General features: G+C 39.8%; 1 protein-coding gene across 15 annotated transcripts in view; it reads right to left on the reverse strand.

The window, feature by feature from the left end:
- The window catches only part of GPHN (gephyrin), a 452,278-nt gene that overhangs the window by 20,759 nt on the left and 409,194 nt on the right, over positions 1-22,325 (reverse strand). For all 15 annotated transcript variants that reach the window (XM_070418066.1, XM_070418183.1, XM_070418108.1 and 12 more), the window contains one exon: positions 14,291-14,412. In XM_070418066.1, the coding sequence (XP_070274167.1) occupies positions 14,291-14,412 (122 nt within the window). The remainder of the gene's footprint in view (positions 1-14,290; positions 14,413-22,325) is intronic.

Raw genomic sequence — 22,325 nt, forward strand, 5'->3', positions numbered from 1 at the left:
TCTATAAGAGAGTTGATTTAGTACTAAATGCTAAAAATTTAAATACTAGGTGACAGAAAATAGAACGGTTAATTGAAGGCCTAAGTGTCACAAGGTCTAGAATCCAATTTTGTCTCTACTGTTGAGATGACTGAAAAACTAATATCATTTTGGGGTCTCATTATTCTTATTTGCAATATGAGAACATTTAGACTAGAGCCTTTCTGTCTCTAACATTCACTGACATAAAGCACTTAAAGCTAATTGGGATCCATTTAGCTTCAAGGTATCATTTTTAAGTTGACCTGGAAGGTATCATTTTTAAGCTGACCTGGAAGTCTACCTAAAAATTACCCACACTGCTCTATCCTGAAAGGCTGGGAAAGCCCAAACTTTTACAAATGTCCAGGAAGCACAAAGGCCCCCCCCCCCCCCCCCCCCCCCCCCGCAACTTTAACAGAAGAGTGGCAGCTTGCCACTGGAGCTTTGCCAATTCAGGAGTTGTGACTTCCATGCCTTTTACCACTTGTGGTCCTCTTTTCTACTACAACTCCATTCCTATCAGGTCCTCAGTATTGTAGCAGCTTCCTGAGGGCTGAGGGCAAACAGATCTCTCAGTAGATAAGGAAAATACCAGCAATTTTAGAACTAGCAATGGGATGTGAAAGAGTAAGCATACTATTTAGGATAGCTAGCGCATTGTGAAATAAAACTACTCCAGGAAATATATAATTTTAACAATAACAAACAATTAAAGCACTAATGGAGATTGACTTACAACATTAAAGATTTACTGAGTTCTAGGCAAGGTTGAATATATTTACATATATAAATGTCCTGGTAAAATTGTGTAATTTCAAGAATAAAGAGAAAATCTTACAAGCTGTCAGACAGTAAGATTTGATTTACTAAAAAGAGAATATTGGCTTTGGATTTCTTACCTACAATACCAAAAATTATAAAACAGAAGATTAACATCAACATATTCTGAGAAAAAAGGCTTGCCACTACCAAATCATATATCCAGTCAGACAGCATTCACCCATCAGGACAGAAGGATGATATTTGTGAAAATGCAAAAATTCAGATAATAAATTAATAAATAATGTTCCGAAAAAATAGATCAGATCAGAGATCTCAAGATAGGGCAAGGAAAGAGGAAATGCTAGTGAGCCACACACATATTTATAGAACTATATAGCTAAATCTAATATACAATGATCAAATAAACTGAGGAATTATAATATATGTACTATATGTGGATTTCCCTAGAAATTATAGAGATATACTACAAAAGAAAACTTAATAGCCTATAATTAAGAGCATGGTTACAGCAATACTACCTAAAAGTTGATGAGGTAGGAGGAGATGAGGGAAGTATTCTAAAGGTCTCACTGGTGTAGGGGGTGAATAGAAGAAATGGGGATGTCTTATAGGAGGGATACATTTAGCATCCTTTAAAAATATAATAGTGGAGAAATATATATTTGATTATGAGTATTAGAAATTGGAAGGAAATCATGAGGGGGACAGTGAAGAAATAATAAAGCTGTATATATAGTAAACATAAAGTTTAAGATAAATATAAACAGAAAAGAAAGAAAAACATCAAGGGATGTTTTTATAGCAAACTTCATGGTATGGTAAAGCAAAATAAACTTTATGCCAGGATCAGGGTTACAGTAACTTAAGGCAGATGCAAGATTGAGGGTTTTTTCTCTTTAGCTCAAATCCCATTTGAATGTTATTTACAAGAGATACACTTGAAGATGAAAGACTGAAAGTAAGGGTAGGGCAAAAAGATACCAGGAGGCAAATGTAAATAAGCAAAAAAGTAGGAGTGGTATATTAATGTCAAAGTGGAATTTCAAGTAAAAGAACTAAAAAGAATAAAGAGAAGCAACAAGTTGGGAAAAGTAAAATTTATGAAGATGACACAATCCTATCTAATAAAGAGGGAATATGCTAATTGACTGCCCACCCTCAAAGATGGCGGCGCCCACAGCCAATAAGGAGGGAATATGCTAATTGACTGCCACACCACCAAAGATGGCGGCGCCCATAGCCACAAGATGGCGGCGCCCAGTCCCCTCTGCCCTGCTGGGGCGGCAGGCGCACAACAAGGCCTGCCTTCTGAGACCCCCAGTCCCGTCATCCTCCAGCCGCCTAGGGACGCCCGAGGCTCAGGTAACCAGGGCCGGCTGAGGCTTGTGCTGCCGGCAGTGGCAGCAGCAGAGGTGTGATGGGGCATTGCCTTCCCCTGATCGCTGGGTCGCCTCTCACCCCTGAGGGCTCCTGGACTACGAGAGGGGGCAGGCTGGGCTGAGGGATCCCCCTTCCAGTGCATGAATTTTCATGCACCGGGCCTCTAGTAATACATGACTGCCTCACAAGACAGGGTCTCATTTATCTAGGCTCCTTTATTGCCTCTCCAAATCTCTACACATTGTAGGAACTCAACAAATGAACTGAACAAACCCTGGCCTCTATGCCATCTCTCCACAGTAGATTTGGGAATGAATAGTGTACAATTATTACAACTATAATAATATTATGGGCAATAATATTGTCTGTGGATGGAAGAGAAGATACTATTTAATATTTATATAGACATAAATAGTACTTTCTTTGAAAGCTTGTCATATATAATAGGAAGTCAATTTATTTGGTATTGCTCCAGAGGGCAGAATTAGGACTAATGGATGGAAGAAACAGGGATGAAGACTGGCTCAGTGAAATGGAAAAACATCCTTATCATAAGAGCCATCCAACAATAAAATGTGCTACCTCATGAGGCAAATAAGATCTTTCTCACTGAAAGCATCAAACAAAAACCGGATGGCTAGTTAGGAATTTTCTCTAACACCTCCAATAGTGAAAGATTTGACTAGCTAACATCAGAAGTTCCTTTCAATTCTAACACACTGTGATTATATGGAAATAATGAAATTTATATAAATACAGCAGCTATTTTCTCTTCATACTAGTACATAGACTGGAGCATAGAAGGCAAAATGGACTAGAGTATTGCAATATAATAATCATCTTGTATATTATACTTTTCTCCCTTTCACTTTTTGAACATCAAGAACATCTGACTATTTGACTTGCATTAAAAAAGAAACAAACAGCATTTTTTCTTTGCAAAGCTCTAACATTCACCTTCAACCTGGGATATGGCTACCGATAATAACAACAGTCTCCCTAGAATTCTAACTTAATCAGATGTCAAAGAAGCCAAAATTTAAAAGAAAGGCAGATAAAAGAGAAAGTAGAAGTATAACTCAAATTAAATCTATTAGAGAATGAATGTGGCTTTCTCAAAACTTTATGTATGAACCAGTCTCTGTGAAGGAATATATCAATGATATCTTTGCAGTAGGCTTTGGAGACTCACTTTTAGTTCAGGCTTTTTTCCTTTTTAAAATTTGTATCTGCTTTAAATTACCACAATCCTGATTCTGGCATAGTTTTCTTTTTTTTTACCATGAAGTCCACTATAAAATTCAAAACCAAGATAGAGTTTTTACCCACGTTTAGATTTTATGGATTTCAGACAGAGTATTCAGAATGCAAATGCACTTTTATTTTAAAATATTTAATATAAACACACAGATGGACAACAGCTGCTAATTAGTTTCCTGTTTCATCTGTTATACCAACTGTGAGCTATATCACTTTAAGATGAGTGAAGAGACAGTGGGAGAGTTAGAAAAAATTCTGAGATTGGAAATTAAGGAATAATAGCAGTTTATTATACCAAGATAACAACAAAAAATAGTTCAGGACATATACTAATTTCTTTAGGGGTCAAGGATAAATTCCTTAAAACAAATATTTTTGGTGTCTACTTCACGTATGAAATCAAGCTGCATACTCCATATTGCCATCAGTTAGTCCTTCTCCAGTCCCACTGGGTATTTAGGCACCATGGAGTCATATAAAGAGAGAAGGAAGCATGGTCTCTACTTTAAGTTTACAAGCTATTACAGAAAACATGGCAAAATTTAGGAAAATGAGCGAAATTAGCAATGAAATTAATATCACTGACTGAATTCAAATATGTTAATTAACACTACAGTAAAATGCATATAAGGAGATATTATATAAATATTGAGTGGAGAGGGGGAAGCAAGATGGCGGCGATATAGGCAGACGCGTACCAGGTCTTGTCCCGGAGCAAACGGAGTAAGCAGCTGAAACTAATAACACCCACCCCGAATTGGCAAATTTACTCAGCTGGTGAGACGGTTTGCAGCCGGGAAGGGCAGACCTCCCCTGGAAAGGTTAAAAACCAGGGATCTGGGCAGGAAAGTTTGCCAGACCTGAGCCCAGAGGGTCGGAGGGAGACCGCATGGCAGACAGCCGCGTCTCTTGGGACAGACACAGACCCTGACCAGGGTAAGGAGTTCCGCGGGTTTGCTGGCGCCAGGAGATTTGAGATTTGGATTTTGTGATTGCGGAGAACTGAGACTAAAGGGGGCATCCTGAGGAACTGATCAGACCATGCAGTGCCCATAAGAGAGGAGCGTTTCCCAAACCATGCAGTGCTGGTAAGAGAGGAGTGTTTCCCAGACCGCAGATCCAAGCAACAGCAGCCCCCTGATCACCGCAGCCTCCTGATCACCACAGCCTCCTGATCACCACACCCTCTGTCTGTGGAACAGCAGCTGTACGTGAAGCCTCCCCCCACCAGCCAGAAGAGCCAACACAGCTGTGAACAACACCCACCAGAGGAGCTGCTGCCAACTGGAAAGCAGCTGCTACCGCAACCGTCTGAGCAGCAACCACAACCCAAGGAGCCCCTGCCACCCAGGGAGCAGCCACTGAACATCTCAACATCTACATATGTCAGCGAGATCAAACATGGGTAGGCAAAGAAACCCCCAAAGGAATGAAAAGGAGGACTCGCCAGAAAAGCAGCTAAGTGAGACAGAGATATGCAACATGACGGAAAAAGAATTCAGAATAAGGTTCCTAGAGTACATGCACCAGATGTTCAAGAAGCAAGAAGAAACAGATGAAAAACTCAACTACTTATGCAAGAAGCTAGAAGAAACAGATGAAAAAATCAACAACTTAAGTAAGTCCCAAGAAGAAATGAAGAGCGACATAGCTTCAATAAAAAACTCCATTGAAAGTATCAACAGTAGACTGGGAGAAGCGGAGGACCGAATTAGTGAATTAGAAGACAAGGAAGCAAAACACACTCAAACTGTACGGCAAATGGAGAAAAAAATTAAAAGACAGGAGGAGAGCCTAAGGGAGCTTTGGGACAACATGAAACGAAACAACATACGAATAATAGGGGTGCCAGAACAACAGAAAGATGAACATGGATTAGAAAACCTATTCGAAGAAATAATATCAGAAAACTTCCCTGAGGTGGGGAAGAAAAAAGTCACACAAGCCCAGAGAGTCCCAAACAAGGTGAACCCGAAAAGACCCACACCAAGACACATCATAATTACCATGGCAAATGTTCAGGATAAAGAGAGAATCTTACAGGCTGCAAGAGAGAGACGGAAAGTAACATACAAGGGATCTCCCATTAGATTATCAAATGATTTCTCAACAGAAACACATCAGGCCAGAAAAGAATGGACGGAAATCTACAAAGTGATGCAAAGCAAAGGACTGAATCCAAGAATACTCTATCCAGCAAGGCTATCATTCAAAATTGAAGGGGAAATAAGAAGCTTCACAGACAAAAAAGGGCTAAGGGAGTTTATCACCACCAAGCCAGCCATGCAAGAAATGCTAAAGGGACTGGTGTAAAAAGAAGAAATATCAAGCTCAGAAAGAAAACAGCCACACACACACACAAAAAAAGAAATGGCTACAAACAAGTACCTTTCAATAATAACTTTAAATGTAAATGGACTAAATGCTCCAACCAAAAGACATCGAGTGGCTGAATGGATAAAAAAACATGACCCATACATCTGCTGTCTACAAGAGACCCACCTCACTAGAAGGGACTCACACAGACTGAAAGTGAAGGGATGGAAAAATATCTTTCACGCAAATGGAAAGGAAAAGAAAGCTGGGGTAGCAATACTTATATCTGACAAAATACATCTCAAAGTGAAGGCCATAACCAGAGATAAGGAAGGCCACTTCATAATACTAAAGGGATCAATACAACAAGAAGATATAACCCTGGTAAACATATATGCACCCAATGCAGGAGCACCCACATACATAAGAAAACTTCTGGAAGATATCAGGGGAGAGATCGACAACAATACAATCATAGTAGGGGACTTTAATACACCACTGACATCACTGGATAAGTCCACTAGACAAACAATCAGCAAAGAAACAGCAATCCTAAATGACTCACTAGATCAGATGGACTTAATTGACATCTTCAGAACACTTCACCCCACAGCTGCAGAATATACATTCCTCTCAGGTGCTCATGGGACATATTCAAAAATAGACCACATATTGGGTCACAAGCAAAGTCTCCACAAATTCAAGAAGATTGAAATCATAAAAAGCTTCTTCGCAGACCACGATGGTATAATGTTAGAAATAAACTACAATAAAAACAACCCAAAATACTCAAACACTTGGAAGCTGAATAGCATGTTATTAAATATTGATTGGGTTACCGATGACATCAAAGAAGAAATTAAAAACATCCTGGACACTAATGACAATGAAAACACAACAATCCAAAACCTCTGGGACACAATGAAAGCAGTCCTGAGAGGAAAGTTTATAGCTCTACAGGCCTATCTCAAAAAACAAGAAAAAATGGTAGTCAATCATCTAACTCTACAACTCAAAGAATTAGAAAGAGAGCAACAAGAAAACCCCAGAGTGAGCAGAAGGAAGGAGATAATAAAGATCAGAGCAGAAATCAATGAAATAGAGACCAAAAAAACAATACAGAAAATCAATGAAACCAAGAGCTGGTTCTTTGAAAGGATAAACAAGATTGACAAACCCCTAGCCAGGCTCACCAAGAAGCAAAGAAAGAGGTCCCAAATAAACCAAATCAGAAATGATAGAGGCGAAATAACAACAGACCCCACAGAAATACAAATGATTGTTAAACAATACTACGGGCAACTCTACTCCAACAAACTAGACAACCTGGAGGAAATGGACAAATTCCTAGAAAAATACAACATTCCAAAACTCAATCAGGAAGAATCTAAAAACCTCAATAGGCCAATAACTATGGAAGAAATTGAAGCAGTCATCAGAAAGCTTCCAGCAAACAAAAGCCCAGGGCCAGACGGCTTCACAGGGGAGTTCTACCAAACATTCAAGGAAGAACTAAAACCTACCCTCCTCAGACTACTACAAAAAATTCAAGAGGAAGGAACGCTTCCAAGCTCATTCTATGAAGCCAGCATCACCCTAATACCAAAACCAGGTAAAGACATCACAATGAAAGAGAATTACAGGCCAATATCCCTCATGAACATAGATGCCAAAATCCTCAACAAAATCTTAGCAAATCAGATCCAGCAGTACATCAGAAGGATCATACACCATGACCAAGTGGGATTTATCCCAGAGATGCAAGGATGGTACAACATCCGTAAATCAATAAATGTGATACATCACATAAACAAATTGAAAGAAAAAAACCACATGGTCATATCAATTGATGCAGAAAAAGCATTCGACAAAATCCAACACCCATTTTTGGTGTACTGGACAACGCTCCAACCAACTGAGCCACACAGGCCAGCAACACCCATTTTTGATAAAAACTCTCAGAAAGGTGGGAATAGAAGGATCATACCTCAACATAATAAAAGCCATATATGACAGGCCCACAGCCAACATCATACTCAATGGACAAAAACTAACACCATTTCCCCTAAGAACAGGAACAAGACAGGGATGCCCACTCTCACCACTCCTGTTCAACATAGTACTGGAAGTATTAGCCATTGCAATTAGGCAAGAAGAAGAAATAAAAGGCATCCAAATTGGAAAAGAGGAAGTAAAACTGTCCTTATTTGCAGATGACATGATATTATACATACAAAACCCTAGAGACTCCATCAAAAAGCTACTAGACTTAATACATGAATTTGGCAATGTAGCAGGATACAAAATTAACCCCAAGAAATCTGAGGCATTTCTATACACCAATAGTGAACTTTCAGAAAGGGAGATCAGAAAAACAATCCCATTTACCATCGCACCAAAAAAATTAAGATACCTAGGAATAAACTTAACTAAAGAGGTTAAAGACCTCTACTCAGAAAACTACAGGACGTTGAAAAAAGAGATAGAGGAAGACATAAACAGATGGAAGAACATACCATGTTCTTGGATTGGTAGAATCAACATCATTAAAATGTCCATACTACCCAAAGCAATCTATACATTCAACGCACTTCCCATTAAAATACCAATGGCCTTCTTCAAAGATCTAGAACGAACTCTCCAAAAATTCATCTGGAATAAAAAAAGACCCCGAATAGCTGCAACGATCCTGAGAAAGAACAAAGTAGGTGGGATCTCAATGCCAGATATCAAGCTGTATTACAAAGCCACTGTTCTCAAAACTGCCTGGTACTGGCACAAGAACAGACATATAGATCAGTGGAATAGAATAGAGAGTCCAGAAATTAGCCCGAACCAATATGCTCAATTAATTTTTGACAAAGGAGGCATGAACATACAATGGAGCCAAGATAGTCTCTTCAATAAATGGTGTTGGGAAAATTGGACAGACATATGCAAGAAAATGAAACTAGACCACCAACTTACACCATACACAAGAATAAACTCAAAATGGATAAAGGACTTAAATGTACGACAGGAAACCATAAAAATTCTAGAAGAATACAAAGGCAACAAAATCTCAGACATATGCCAAAACAATTTCTTCACTGATACAGCTCCTAGGGCAGTTGAAACTAAAGAGAAAATGAACAAATGGGACTACATCAAAATAAAAAGCTTCTGCACAGCAAAAGAAACCATCAACAAAACAACAAGAAAACCCACCTCGTGGGAAAACATATTTGCCAACGTCATATCTGATAAGGGCTTAATCTCCAAAATTTATAGGGAACTCATACAACTTAACAAAAAGAAGATAAACAATCCAATCAAAAAATGGGCAAAGGATCTAAATAGACACCTTTCAAAAGAGGACATTCAAAAGCCAAGAGACATATGAAAACATGCTCAAAGTCACTAATCATCCGAGAGATGAAAATCAAAACAACAATGAGGTACCATCTCACACCTGTCAGAATGGCCATCATCAACAAATCAACAAACGACAAGTGCTGGAGAGGATGTGGAGAAAAAGGAACACTTGTGCACTGCTGGTGGGAATGCAGACTGGTGCAGCCACTATGGAAGGCAGTATGGAGGTTCCTCAAAAAATTGGAAATGGAACTCCCATTTGACCCTGTGATCCCACTTCTAGGAATATATCCCAAGAAACCAGAAACACCAATCAGAAAGGATATATGCACCCAGATGTTCATAGCAGCACAATTCACCATAGCTAAGATCTGGAAACAGCCTAAGTGCCCATCAGTAGATGAATGGATTAGAATACTATGCTGCTGTTAAAAAGAAGGAACTCCTACCATTTGCAACATCATGGATGGAACTGGAGAGCATTATGCTAAGTGAAACAAGCCAGTCAATGAAGGAAAAATACCACATGATCTCACTCATTCATGGATAATAAAGACCATTACAAACTTTTGAACAATAATAGATACAGAGGCAGAGCTGCCTCAAACTGATTGTCAAGCTGCAGTGGGAAGGCCAGAGAGAGTTGGGGGGCAGGAGGGAGGGGAGTAAGAGATCAACCGAAGGACTTGTATGCATGCATATAAGCATAACTAATGGACATAAGACACTGGGGGGTAAGGGAGGGTAGGGGTTTGTCAAGGGCGGGGGGGGGGGGGGGGGGGAAAGGACACTTATGTAATACCCTTTGTAATACTTTAAGCGAAAAAAAAAAAAAAAAGAAAAAAAAAAAGAAAAAAAAATAAATATTGAGTGGAACATAATGATTAAATCTGGTATGGAGTAATTAGGAAAAGATTTTTGGAAGATATTACTTTAATGGGAGTCGGTAAGAAATTCTATAAGTACAGTAAAAACTGGAGGTTATTCTTAGAAGAATCAATAACATCAACTGTCAAGGATTAAGAAAGTCAACTGTAATAGCCACTAAAAAAGTCTGTCACCGAGAGTGGGAAGAATCTTTTGTTATTAAACACATGCTTGTTCAAGTAGAAAGAATATTTTTGGTTAACCAATAGAAAATCAGGGACCTCTGCTGATAAATGGTCAGGAAAGGAATCTATTATGTTGAAGTGAAAATGAATACCTTGTACTTTATTTTGAACAGAAAAGGGAAGTAGGCAGTTTATAAATATGACAAGAACCAATTAAATTCAGACAAAATTCCCCGTTAATTAGAAATTTCCACTTTTAGAACATTAGGTAAGCTATAGCAAGTTAGCATATGTTTTATTCACAAATTGGAAGGTGTAAGGCACTGGACTTTGCCCAAATAATCACTGTACTGTTAAGTCTATTTTGATAATTCCTGCTACATGTGCCAGTTTTATAAAAATTCAATTTGCTATCTCAGTGCTTATTACCCTTCTGTTCATGCTTTAACGTGAAGAGGCAGCTTCACAAATTGGCAGCAGCAGGAATAGGCAATTCAAATCCAAAACACCATCTAGGACAGAGCCAAGCAAGCCCAGCATGACTAGAGTGGGGCAAGCTTCTGTGATGGCAATGTTCCAGAGTGGGGAACCCTTTTCTTAATATGGGAATTTCTCAGCCCTTTAAGCCTTGAAAGGCTAGAAGGTTCAAGTCAATGGTTTGGAAGCTATATTACCAAGCTGCTTTATAGCTGAGGTAGAAATATAAACAGCTCAGGAAATCAGTTTTAGGAATAATATAAATTCAATTAATGGCAAACTTTATTTTAAAAGTTTTCCCCAGCTCTGGTAGGGTGGCTTAGTTGGTTGGACTATCGTCCATAAACCAAAAGGTTTCAGGTTCGATTCCCAGTTAGGGCACATATCTAGGTTGTGGGTGCAATCCCGGGTGAGGTGTGTATGGGAGGCAACCAATCGATGTTTTTCTCTCACATCGATGTTTCTCTCCCTCTGCCTCTGTCTCTCTCTCTCTCTCCCTGTCCTTTCTGCCCTTCCTTCTCTCTCTAAAATAAAAACATATCCTTGGGTTAAGATTAAAAAAAAAAGAGAGATTTCCCCAAGTGGATTCTGTGTATTTGGATTATGATTACTGTTATATTTAAGAAGGAAATGTATAAGATCATCTACTTAAGTCTGAGGGAATAGCTCCCCAACTTTTTAAATTAGAAGCTTTTGAAATCCATTTGGAATTATGCCCACACCCTATCTTACATTTTTTTTTTCTTTAGAAATATAAAATGAATCACTCCAGGTACAAAGCTTAACACTGTACCTTTTATGAGGATGTGTCTTAGTCACCAATGCAATTATGCTGTCAGTGCCATACTTTCTGGTCTGCTCCTATGGCTAAGGTTTTTGGACTCACTTTAAGGGACCCTGTAAGATTCTTCTGGACAATTCCATAGTTGGAAGTTTGTAAGTTCCATGGAAAGACGAGGTGGTATAGGGAAAGATGGCAGGACTGTCGAATGTAGGAGATGTACTCTTACTAAGTGCTGTGGACATAGAGTTACCAAGACACACCTTTTATATCATGGAGCTTATAATCTGGTGGGAAAGAAAGCACCCTGTTTAGACCACAAAAGATAGCAATTTATTTAAGAAATTTTATCAGGAAACTGAGGGAAAAGAAGAAAATGCAAAAACAGAGAAGTACGTATGTGCCCAAATGACCAAAAACATAACCAAGTCTGGTCACAGTTGTCTCGATTAGCACCTGTAGTAAGTAATCTCTACTTATTTACCTACCTATATGTCCCCAGTTGTTTTATTTACCATTTTACCTCTGCTATTAACATAGCTTTGCATACGGAAGACACTCAACAATTATCATAACATGAATAAAATAAAAACTTTAAAACACTCTCAAATAATTGTGGGTATATGCCAAGATTAGTAATAAGGATGTTAGTCATTTATTTACAATTAAGAAAGATTAGAAACAACCTAATGTATGGCAACAAGGGATATAAATAAATATTATTGTACTTTATACTAGAGAATAACATGTAGGCATTAAAATGATATAGCAAAAATAAATAAAAAATTATATAGCAGAGAACTATGTAATGATATGAACAGATGTTTATAATGAGTAAGAAAAGGAAGGTTAAAATAAGAATATGATTTCTTTGATTTCTTGCACATGCATACACACATAAATAGTATACATGCATAGAATTAAAGAATGAAAGAAGGGTAATACTGCGTAACGGAATTAGGTGTTAATTTCCTTTCTTTTTTAAAAAGATTTTCTAAAAAATTGATTTTTAGAGAGAGAAACATCAATGTGAGAGCAAAACATCCATTGGCTGCCTTCTGCATACCCCCTACCAGGGACTGAGCCCACAACCCTGGCATGTGCCCTGACCAGAATCAAACTGACGACCTCCTGGTGCCTGGATCAGCACCCAATCACTGAGCACTCCAGACAGGCAAGTAACATTTATTTGTATACAAAAGTACTAACATAAGAAAATAAAATGGACAAAACTATAGTTCAGAACAGATTAAGGTCAAAATGACAAAAAAAAGCTCCTTTTACCTTATTTCTTAGAGCTCATTAAAGCACTTGGAGGCAGGGCCAGAGCCAGTGATAGGTAGGAAACAAAACCTAAACAACCTGGTAGGTTTGTTCTATACAGTTTCAGGTCTGCTCTGTGTTTTTGCAACTCTTGGAGTTGTACTATCTTTTCTCAGAAGTGAATTTTTGTCTTTTTAAAAGCTGTATCTGTATCAGGATTTTCAGGTGCTTGAAGTTTACGTGGAAGGAGAGGTTACTGGTCAGGTTCAAATGCAAACAACTACCCTCCTTTCATCCCCCCTTTCTTTCTACTTCCCCAGGGCTAGGGAGCCTGGGTCAGGGTGATATTAGGTAAACTGTGACACTGGCTTCACCAGGGGTTCCATGGGGGCTGGCCACTTAGCTACAGGCTTCTCTAGAACTAAACATCCAGGCAAACACAAGTGGTGAAGAATCTAAAAAGAATGATGTTTGAAATATGTCTAACAGCCTCTACAAAAAATGTTCTCAGAAAAAGAAATAAAATCAGGAAGAAAGAAGAGAACTTTAAAAGGTCAGATGACATAAAAGCTACTACTTCTCAGGTTACTGGCAAGATCCTGTATCTAAGTTTTGATGTGTTGTGTCCAGTTTAAGCCTAAGGTGGGGTTTACAGGTGTGAGAGCATTAACTTATGAAATAGTAGGGTAGAGCCTTTCTAAAAGCACATTTGATTTCTGAGAAAGCACTCATCTTAAGGGATGAAGGATCACGGTATAATAAGCTTTACTCAGTGACCAGGTGGTAATGAGAGAGAAGGATGATTATGGGTGACAGAAACATACTGGTAACCACCACTCAGGTTCAGCTCCTAGCTTGTCTCCACAAGGCTGATATTTCAGAATTACTAAAAGCAGGCACACCTTTGGTGAACAGGAAATAGTGCCTGGTGAAAGATGGTTGAGTAGCAGTGTTGCATGGTAGTGGGATGCTCAGAAAGCAGGCTTGCTTTAGGTCATGTGTAAGATACAGCTGGAGAGTCACTGGATTACTTGGGTAATTTAGTAGAGGGCTGAGTTAATTTAGTAAATATGCTGTTAGAGATGGACAATTATAGTCAGCATGCCTCCCTCTGAATTTTCAAGTTGGTGAAATCTGGAGAAACTCAGGTTACATAAGGATGCCAAAATAAATACAGAGGCCCTAGAAAACAACTGTACTTAAACTTCAAAAAATCAGTTAGTGCTAATTTTGACATTCTCTCTTACTCTTCTCACTTATGCTATGTCTTCCCTGTCTTTCTTGAAACAAGTAAAAGTATGAATAGGAATAAAACACTATCACCATTACTTCCACTAGGATAAAGACAACACTATCAAAAAAGATCCCTGTAAATTTAATAAACCCATAGGACAGCAAAATATTTCTCCTGTTGTAATAGGCATTTCAGGAAAATGTCTGTCCCCAATGGACATAGATACTTCCATAATTCTTGGGCTTCTGAAGAATGAAATACGTGAAAATTATGGTATTTAATTTCTGTTGTTTTCGCAACAACCCCACATAGTTATACTCCTAAAATTTATATTTGTATAACAACTTAGAAATAAAATCCAATACTTACTTGTCTCCCACAATTCCCAAGTTGATTGTGGGGTAACCATGTTCCTGAATCGTGGCTAAGAGGGTTGAACGATTGCTGTCTCGAATCTTTCCTGGTAAGAGGTCATCTTCAGGATTTAGCAGCTACAAGGCCAAAAAAACCACCACAAATTATTCTCTTAGGATAATGTTGCCTATTGTTGATGGAAAAATAGATCTAGTAAACAGAGTTTAGTATATCTAGCACCTATAATAGTATTTGGCATATAGAAAATATATGCTCAAAGGATCTTTGAATAAATATTGAAAGTATAGGAGGATAAAAAAATGGTCCTGCAGAAATTTAAATGGTAACTAAACAATATTGCACCAGCTTTGGCTACAATTTGACAATAGTGCTCTGGAGATGCTGGCCTTCCCAGTGGTTGCTTACTGAGGCAAACGAAATAAAACAACTTTGATTTTAACTCCCAATATTATTTTCCAATTTGTTTGAGGTAGAGACTCTGTGACATGATATTCTCAAGTCTGAAGAGAATGATCATTTATCTTTTCTTTCAAGTTTTTTTTAAAATCTCTTTTCTGAAGTGGAATCAACACCTGAGAAGTTAAACTTATTTGAAGGAGGAGACAGATGCCTTGTCTCTTTATTAGCAAACTTAAATAAGTAATACTTAACAACACATACTCACAATTCCATGACTTTGAATCACCTTTAGAAATTTAATATCTGCTATTATATGCCTATAAGAAAATTATAAGACGCTTAGTCTATTTTCCAATGAGGCAGTATTGGAATAGCAGAAAGAGGTTGGTATTCAGATAAGGTTCAAATTCAAGTTGCCCAAACATATTATGCCTTAATTTTCTCACTTATAATATTTTGGGGCAGGTGAAAGTAGGTTTACAGTTATAATATAAATAAATAATACAGTAATTAATAAATAATAATACAAGAATAAACTTTCTTATGTACTCACAACTGTAAACCTACTTTTGCCCACCCTGAATAGTAATAACTACCTTATTATAGTAGTTGTTAGGATTAATTGAGATAATGAATACTCAGTTGATATAGATAAATATACAATAAACAAGATTTTCTTTTCTTTCTTTATTACGTATGATATTGAGAGAGCACTTACTTTCCCCCCTAATTGGTCTCATATTATTACTCCTAGATGCTTGTATAGATGAAATTAGTTTATAATGAGAACATGGATTTGGATTTCTTAGAGTATAAAATACTTAAAAGTAGTGGGTCCTCACATACACACACACAACAGACAACTTTAATTTATGGATAATTTTAAGATGCACTCTGATTTTAGAAATGTTACAAAATGAACAAAGTATATATTTGAAGTGAGAAAATCTGGAATATTATCTTAGGAGGTGGACGGCAAGCCTGCACATTTAGATGCTCAGGTTGTTAATATGGCCAATACCCAGGGCTTCATATCTCAGTTCTCCCAAACAATAACCTCTAGTTTCTTCAGTCTCATTAGTGATACTATGTGGCTGGACCTTTTGCTTTGTGTTGAAAAAGTAGTAGCTTTGCAACTGACTGGCCCTTACAATAGCTGGAGGAAAACTCTGTCTTATTTAGTGTCACTGGGAGCCTTCCATTCAGATATGGCACTAATTTAACTTAATCAGATGCCAGGTTACATTGCAACCCACTTTCATCCTAAGTCACCAGCAGAGCTTGGAAAATTGCTATTGAAAAAGAAAACAAAGAAGAAAATTGCTATTGAGTGCTAATATAGATTAATTTTCTGATCTAATTAACACATGGTTATTGAAGCTATTATCCTATATAATAAAAGCCTAATATGCTAAGTGTCCAGTTGACTGGTCATCTGTTCAACCAATCAAAGCATAATATGCTAATGATATGCTAAGGCCACTCAACCGCTCGCTATGACGTGTACTGACCACCAGGGGGCAGATACTCTGACCAGTAGGTTAGTTTGCTGCTGGGGTCTGGCCAATCAGGATGAGTGAGATGGGCCGGACAAGCCCTGGAGCCCTCCTGCAGTCCCTCCCCAGTTGGCCAACTTCCTGCCTCCCTTCCCGGCCCTGATCATGCACCGGTGGGGTCCCTCGTCCCGTCCTGCACCCTCTCGCAATCTGGGACCCTTCGGGGGAATGTTGGAGAGTCGGTTTCGGCCTGATCCCACAGGCCAGGCCAAGGGACCCCACTGGTGCACAAATTCGTGCACCGGGCCTCTAGTAATTTTATAAAGGTCATGGCTTGCAGCTCTTTAACTCCATTAATCAGATAACTTGTTTCAGAAAGAAAACTACGGCTGTGTAATTTTTTTCAGAAAAGGGTACTGGCTACCAACTAAGTAAGATTCCTCTGTTATTAAGGTATTTTCTTTGCCATTCATACTCCTCTCTGCTACTTTGCTGTAAACAGTTCCAGAAATAACAGAACAATTAGAGATTATTGGAGAATCAGTTATTTGTCTCTAAAATTGACATAATGAAATAATAGCTAGTTAAGTAAGGGGATAGGATTTACAGTGCATTTTAAGTGTTTTCAAAGAAAGCATACAGAATTGGATGGAAGACGATAAAACTGAGATACTAGAATAAATTCACAATATTCCCTTTTTAAAACTGAGTATTATTTTCTGGTATCTTATACTTCTGGGCATCTCTGGATGATGTCTGAAACTTATTACAGTTGAAATACAAAAGAAAAAAAATACAAAGTAGGTGCAGGGACTGTGGACCAACCAGAAGGAATGACATTTCACAGACAAGTTAAATTGGCATTTAAGAGCAAGGCTCCTGGCTTTGGTTAAAGATGGTGAATTAGGGAAATCCTGAGCTCACTTTCTCTCATAGACACCAAAACTACAGCTACATATAGAACCGTTATCTCTGAGAATGACCTAAATACTAGCTGAATAGATTTTCTACAACTATGAATTAAAAAAGAAAAAAGCCATACTGAGTGGGATAGAAGGGGCAGAGACTCACCTTACCCCCTACTCCCCATGCAGTGACTCACAAGTGGGAGAGAGATCACAACTGCAGAGGTCTCCCCTGAAGAGGGAGGGGTCCGAACTCCAGCCTAGTGTTCCTGTATCAGGTAGAGGAGCCCGTATAACATCTGACTTTGAAAACCAGCAGGGCTTAGGTCTGGGAGTCAAACGGTTGTAGGAAAACAAGGCTGCACTCTTTCCGAGTCCCAGCGCAGAGGCAGCAGTTTGAAAAGCACCTGGATCATACGTGAAGGTAATACATTGACTAATTTTAGGGCATCTGCTGGAGGGAGAGGGATCTGTCAGAACTTTTTCCAGAGTCCGAAGTGCTGGTGGGCACCATGTCTTTCCCCTTTATTACTCTCCTTCCTTCTGCCTGGTCGGATGCTGGAAGGTGCCATTTCTGTCACTCTCAACCTTGCTAACACTGTTCACCCTACCTTGGTGTTTCCCTGAGGACCCACCCAGGCTGGCACCCCTCCAAGTGGTTTCTAACCTGCCACACCTGGTGGGCAGCCTCAGGAGCACCAGCACACAGCAGTGTGTCTGTAATAAGCTGAGGCTGGACCTTGCAGCCAGTGCCTCACAGCCAGCCAGGCCAGAGACCAGCCTTGCCTGCCAGTGTGTTCATAGCAGTTGTGGCCCAACCACAACAGAAGACCACACTAGTCCATACAGGAAACACTTCTTGAGCACCTGGCAAGGGGGGATTCCACCACTGAAACCCACAGAACACCTTCTAAATAAGGGTACTTTTTCAAGACCAGCAGACATAGCTGATCTACCTAATACAGAGAAACAAAAAGGCAAAATGAGGAGACAAAATGATATGTTCCAAACAAAAACAACACAAGACAAATTCCCAGAAAAAAACCCTAAACAAAACAGAGCTAAGCTGTCTACTAGGTAAAGAGATCAAATAATAGTCATAAAGATGCTCATCAAATTCTGCAGACAAGTGAATAAACTCAAGTGAGAACTTCAACAAAGACATAAATTACAAAAGAACTTATCATAAATGAAGAATATAATAATTGAAATGAAAAATACACTAGAGGGAATCAACAGATCAGAAGATGCAGAAGAATGGATTAGCAATGAGGGAGACAGGATAATGGAAATCACCTAATTGGAAGATCAAGAAAAAATAATTTAAAAGAATAAGGAGAGCATAAGGGACCTCTGGTACAACATCAAGTATATTCACATTTGCATCATAGGGGTCCCAGAAGGAGAAGAGATAGAGAAAGGGATGGAACCCTTTTTGAAAAAATAATGGCTGAAAACTTTCTTAATCTCGTGAAGGAAACAGATATCCATATCCAGGAAGCATAGAGAGTCCCAAATAAGATCAATCCAAAGATACCCACACCAGGACACATCATGATTAAAATGTTAAAAGTTAAAGATAAAGAGAGAATCTTAAAAGTAGCAAGAGAAAAACAACTAGTTACATATAAGGCAATGACTATAAGACTATCAGTTGATTTTCAACAGAACCTTTGTAAGCCATAAGGGAGTGGCATGATGAAAGGGAAAACTCTCCAACTAAGAATACTCTACCCAGCAAGGTTGAAGGAGAGATCAAGGGTTTTCCAGATAAGCAAAGGCTAAAGGAGTTCATTAATATTAAACTGGCATTAGAAGAAATGTTAAAGGGTATTCTTTAAGTGGAAAAGAAAATGCCAAAACTAGAAAAAATAAAATATCTACACTAATAAAAGAGAAACATGGTAATTAGCATACGACCGCTACCCTTCCCATTGGCTAATCAGCATATCCTTATGCAAATTAACTGTCAGCCAAGATGGCGGCCGGCAGCCATGCACTGAAGCGAACAGGGAGGCTTGCTTGCTCCAGTGACGGCGAACTCCAACGTTCCCCGCCTCACTTGCTGGCCTCTCAGCTGCAACTCTAAGCAACTATGTACTATGTTGCAAATAAGAAGCTAAACAAAACCCCAGAAACCGGCTTTCATTCAGCCAGGTTTCAGCCATCCGGACCGCAACATTGTATCGATGTTTTCAGCAGCGAGGCCTCAGAGCTAAAGCTGGCCCAGAATAAAAAAAAAAAAAGAAAGAAAAAAGGAGCGGTAGGGAGGTTCAGTCACCCGCTTCCGGAAAACAGCCCTCAGCCCCTCACCCAGACTGGCCAGGCACCCCAGTGGGGACCCCCACCCTGATCCAGGACACCCTTCAGGGCAAACCAGCCAGCCCCTAACCGTGCACCAGGCCTCTATTCTATATAGTAAAAGAGTAATATGCCTCCCGGCACCGAGATCAGCGTGACAGGGGGCAGCGCCCAAACCCCCTGATCAGCCCTGCTCTGTGCCTGATAGGGGGGAGCTCCCCAATCCCCTGATCGCCCTGCTGCTCTGTGTGTGACAGGGGGCGGGGCCACAACCTCTCTATCCGCCCTGCTCTGTTCGTGACAGGGAAAGGTGCCCCAACCCCCTGATCAGCCCTGCTCTGTGCCTGATAGGGGGGAGCTCCCCAATCCCGATTGCCCTGCAGCTCTGTGTTTGACAGGGTGCGGCGCACCAACCCCCTGATCGGCCCTGCTCTGTGTGTGACAGGGTGCGGCGCCCCAACCCCCCCCCCCCCCCCACGGGCCTTGCTCTGTGTGTGACAGGGTAGAGCCATAACATCTCCATTGGCCCTGCCCTGAGTGTGACAGTGGCGGCACCCCAACCCCCTGATCGGCCCTGCTCTGTGGGTGATAGAGGGTGGCGCCCCAACCCCCCTCCAGGGGCCTTGCTCTGTGTGTGACAGGGTAGAGCCATAACCTCCCCATTGGCCCTGCCCTGAGTGTGACAGGGTGCAGTGCCCCAACCCCCTGATCCGCCCTGCTCTGTGTGTGACAGGGGGTGGTGCCCCAACTCCCCTATCAGCCCTACTTTGTGAGTGACGGGGGGAGCTCCTCAACCCCCTGATCGGCCCTGTTCTGTGCGTGACAGGGGGTGGCGCCGCAACCTCCCCATCGACCCTGCCTTGAGTGTGACAGGGGGCGGTGCCCCAACCCCCAATCGGCCCTACCCTGAGCATGACTAAGGGTGGCATCGCAACCTCCCAATCCGCCCTGCTCTGTGCATGACAGCGGGCGGCGCCCCAACTCCCCAATCGGCCCAGCTCTGAGCCTGGCCAGGGGCTCCACCTAGGGATTGGGCATGCCCTCTGCCACCCAGGAGCAGGCCTAAGCCAGCAGGTCGTTATCTCCCGAGGGGTCCCAGACTGCGAGAGGGCACAAGCCGGGCTGGGGGACCCCCCCCCCCCCCAGTGCACAAATTTTTGTGCACCGGGCCTCTAGTATGAAATAAAATCTCATTAGTAAAGGCAAACATATAGTAAAGTTAGTAGACCACTTATAAAGTTAGAGTGAAAACAATTTAAATGACAATAAGTACATAACTATCAATAGTTACTTTACATATCCTATACAATTAAATAGTAAGAAAAAGATTTTAAAACTCTAAAATATCCTTTTTGTTATTGTTGATCTCAACATATGGGGAAAGCAGTTTAAAGAAAAAGCACTTCATGTAGAAGGGAAAAATATAATCTTAATGATGATTTCAATTCAGTATCAAGATATAGTGCTCTGCATACAAGGGAACACTTACTAGCAGTACTTGAAGACTTGTTACTTGAAAGATCGAATTAAGCTAAGTTTTGGTGCACAGCAATTGTACATGATTTCTTGTTAATGTAGCAAAAGGCATTGAAATGTACTAGTATTGAAACATACATGTAAATATAGTTGTGGAAATTGTCTATTATATTTTCCTTGTGTCTCAGTTATTTAGAGCATAGTTTCATTTTTATAATTGTTCTAAAGGATAAGGCTAAATGAATACTGTAATTGAAATTATATTTTAAATCTTTGTCTGGAGTTTTTTTTTTTTTATAAAAAAGCTGTTGCAAATTGTATCATTCCTGATTATACAGAACTTTGTGGGTGATTTTAAATACATTTTATACTTCTAAAAAAAGTTACTTTAAATGTAAATGGACTAAGTGCTCCATTCAAAAGACACAGGATGGCTGGATGGGTAAACAAACAAGACCCTTTCATATGCTGCCTACATGAGACTCACTTCGGTTCAAAAGACTCATACAGAATGAAAATAAAGGGATGGAAAAATATATTACATGAAAATGGAAATGAAAGCTGAGGCAGCAATACTTTACCAGACAAAATAGACTTTAAAGCAAAGGCTATAATGAGACAAAGCAGGACCCAGCAATTCTACTTCTGGGTGCTTATCCAAAAAAAATGAAACACTAATTGGAAAAGATATATCCACCTCTATGTTTACTGCAGCATTTTTTATAACTAGAGGCCCAATGCACAAAATTCATGTAAGGGCCTTGGCCTTGGCCCCTGCCTGCCACCACGGCTGCGTCCAGGGGCCTCTGCCGCCACCTCTGCCATGGCCCCCACCTGCTGCGGCTTTGTGTAGAAGGAAGGATGTCCAGAAGGATGTCAGGTCTAATTAGCATATTACGCTTTTATTATTATAGATAGCCATGATATGGAGGCAACCTAGGTGTCCATCAATAAATAAATGGATAAAGGGAAAGTGATACACACACAGACACACAATGGAATATTACTCATCCATAAAAAATAAAGCAATCTTGCCATTTGTGACAATATGGATGGACGTAGAGGGTATTGACTAAAAGAAATAAATCAGGGAAAGACAAATGATTTATCATTTCACTATTTGTGAAATTTAAAAAACTAAACCAATGAACAAACAAAACCAAACCAATAGACTTATAGATACAAAGAACAAACTAATAGTTGCCAGAGGGTTGGGAGGTGGGGGTATGGGCAAAAAGGTGAAGGGGATTAAGAGGTACAAACTTATAACACAAATAAGTCAGGGGATAAGTGCAGCATAGGGAATACAGTCAATAATATCGCAATAACTTTGTATGGTGCCAGATGGTTACTTCTTGTGGTGATTACTTCATAAGGTATATAAATGTCACATCACTGTTGTACACCTGAAACAATATTGCATGTTAACTATACTTTAATTGAAAAGAGCTT

Source organism: Myotis yumanensis, unplaced genomic scaffold, assembly GCF_028538775.1.
Source record: "Myotis yumanensis isolate MYYU_CA2020_CCGP unplaced genomic scaffold, mMyoYum1.0.hap1 SCAF_1, whole genome shotgun sequence".
NCBI classification, from domain to species: domain Eukaryota; kingdom Metazoa; phylum Chordata; class Mammalia; order Chiroptera; family Vespertilionidae; genus Myotis; species Myotis yumanensis.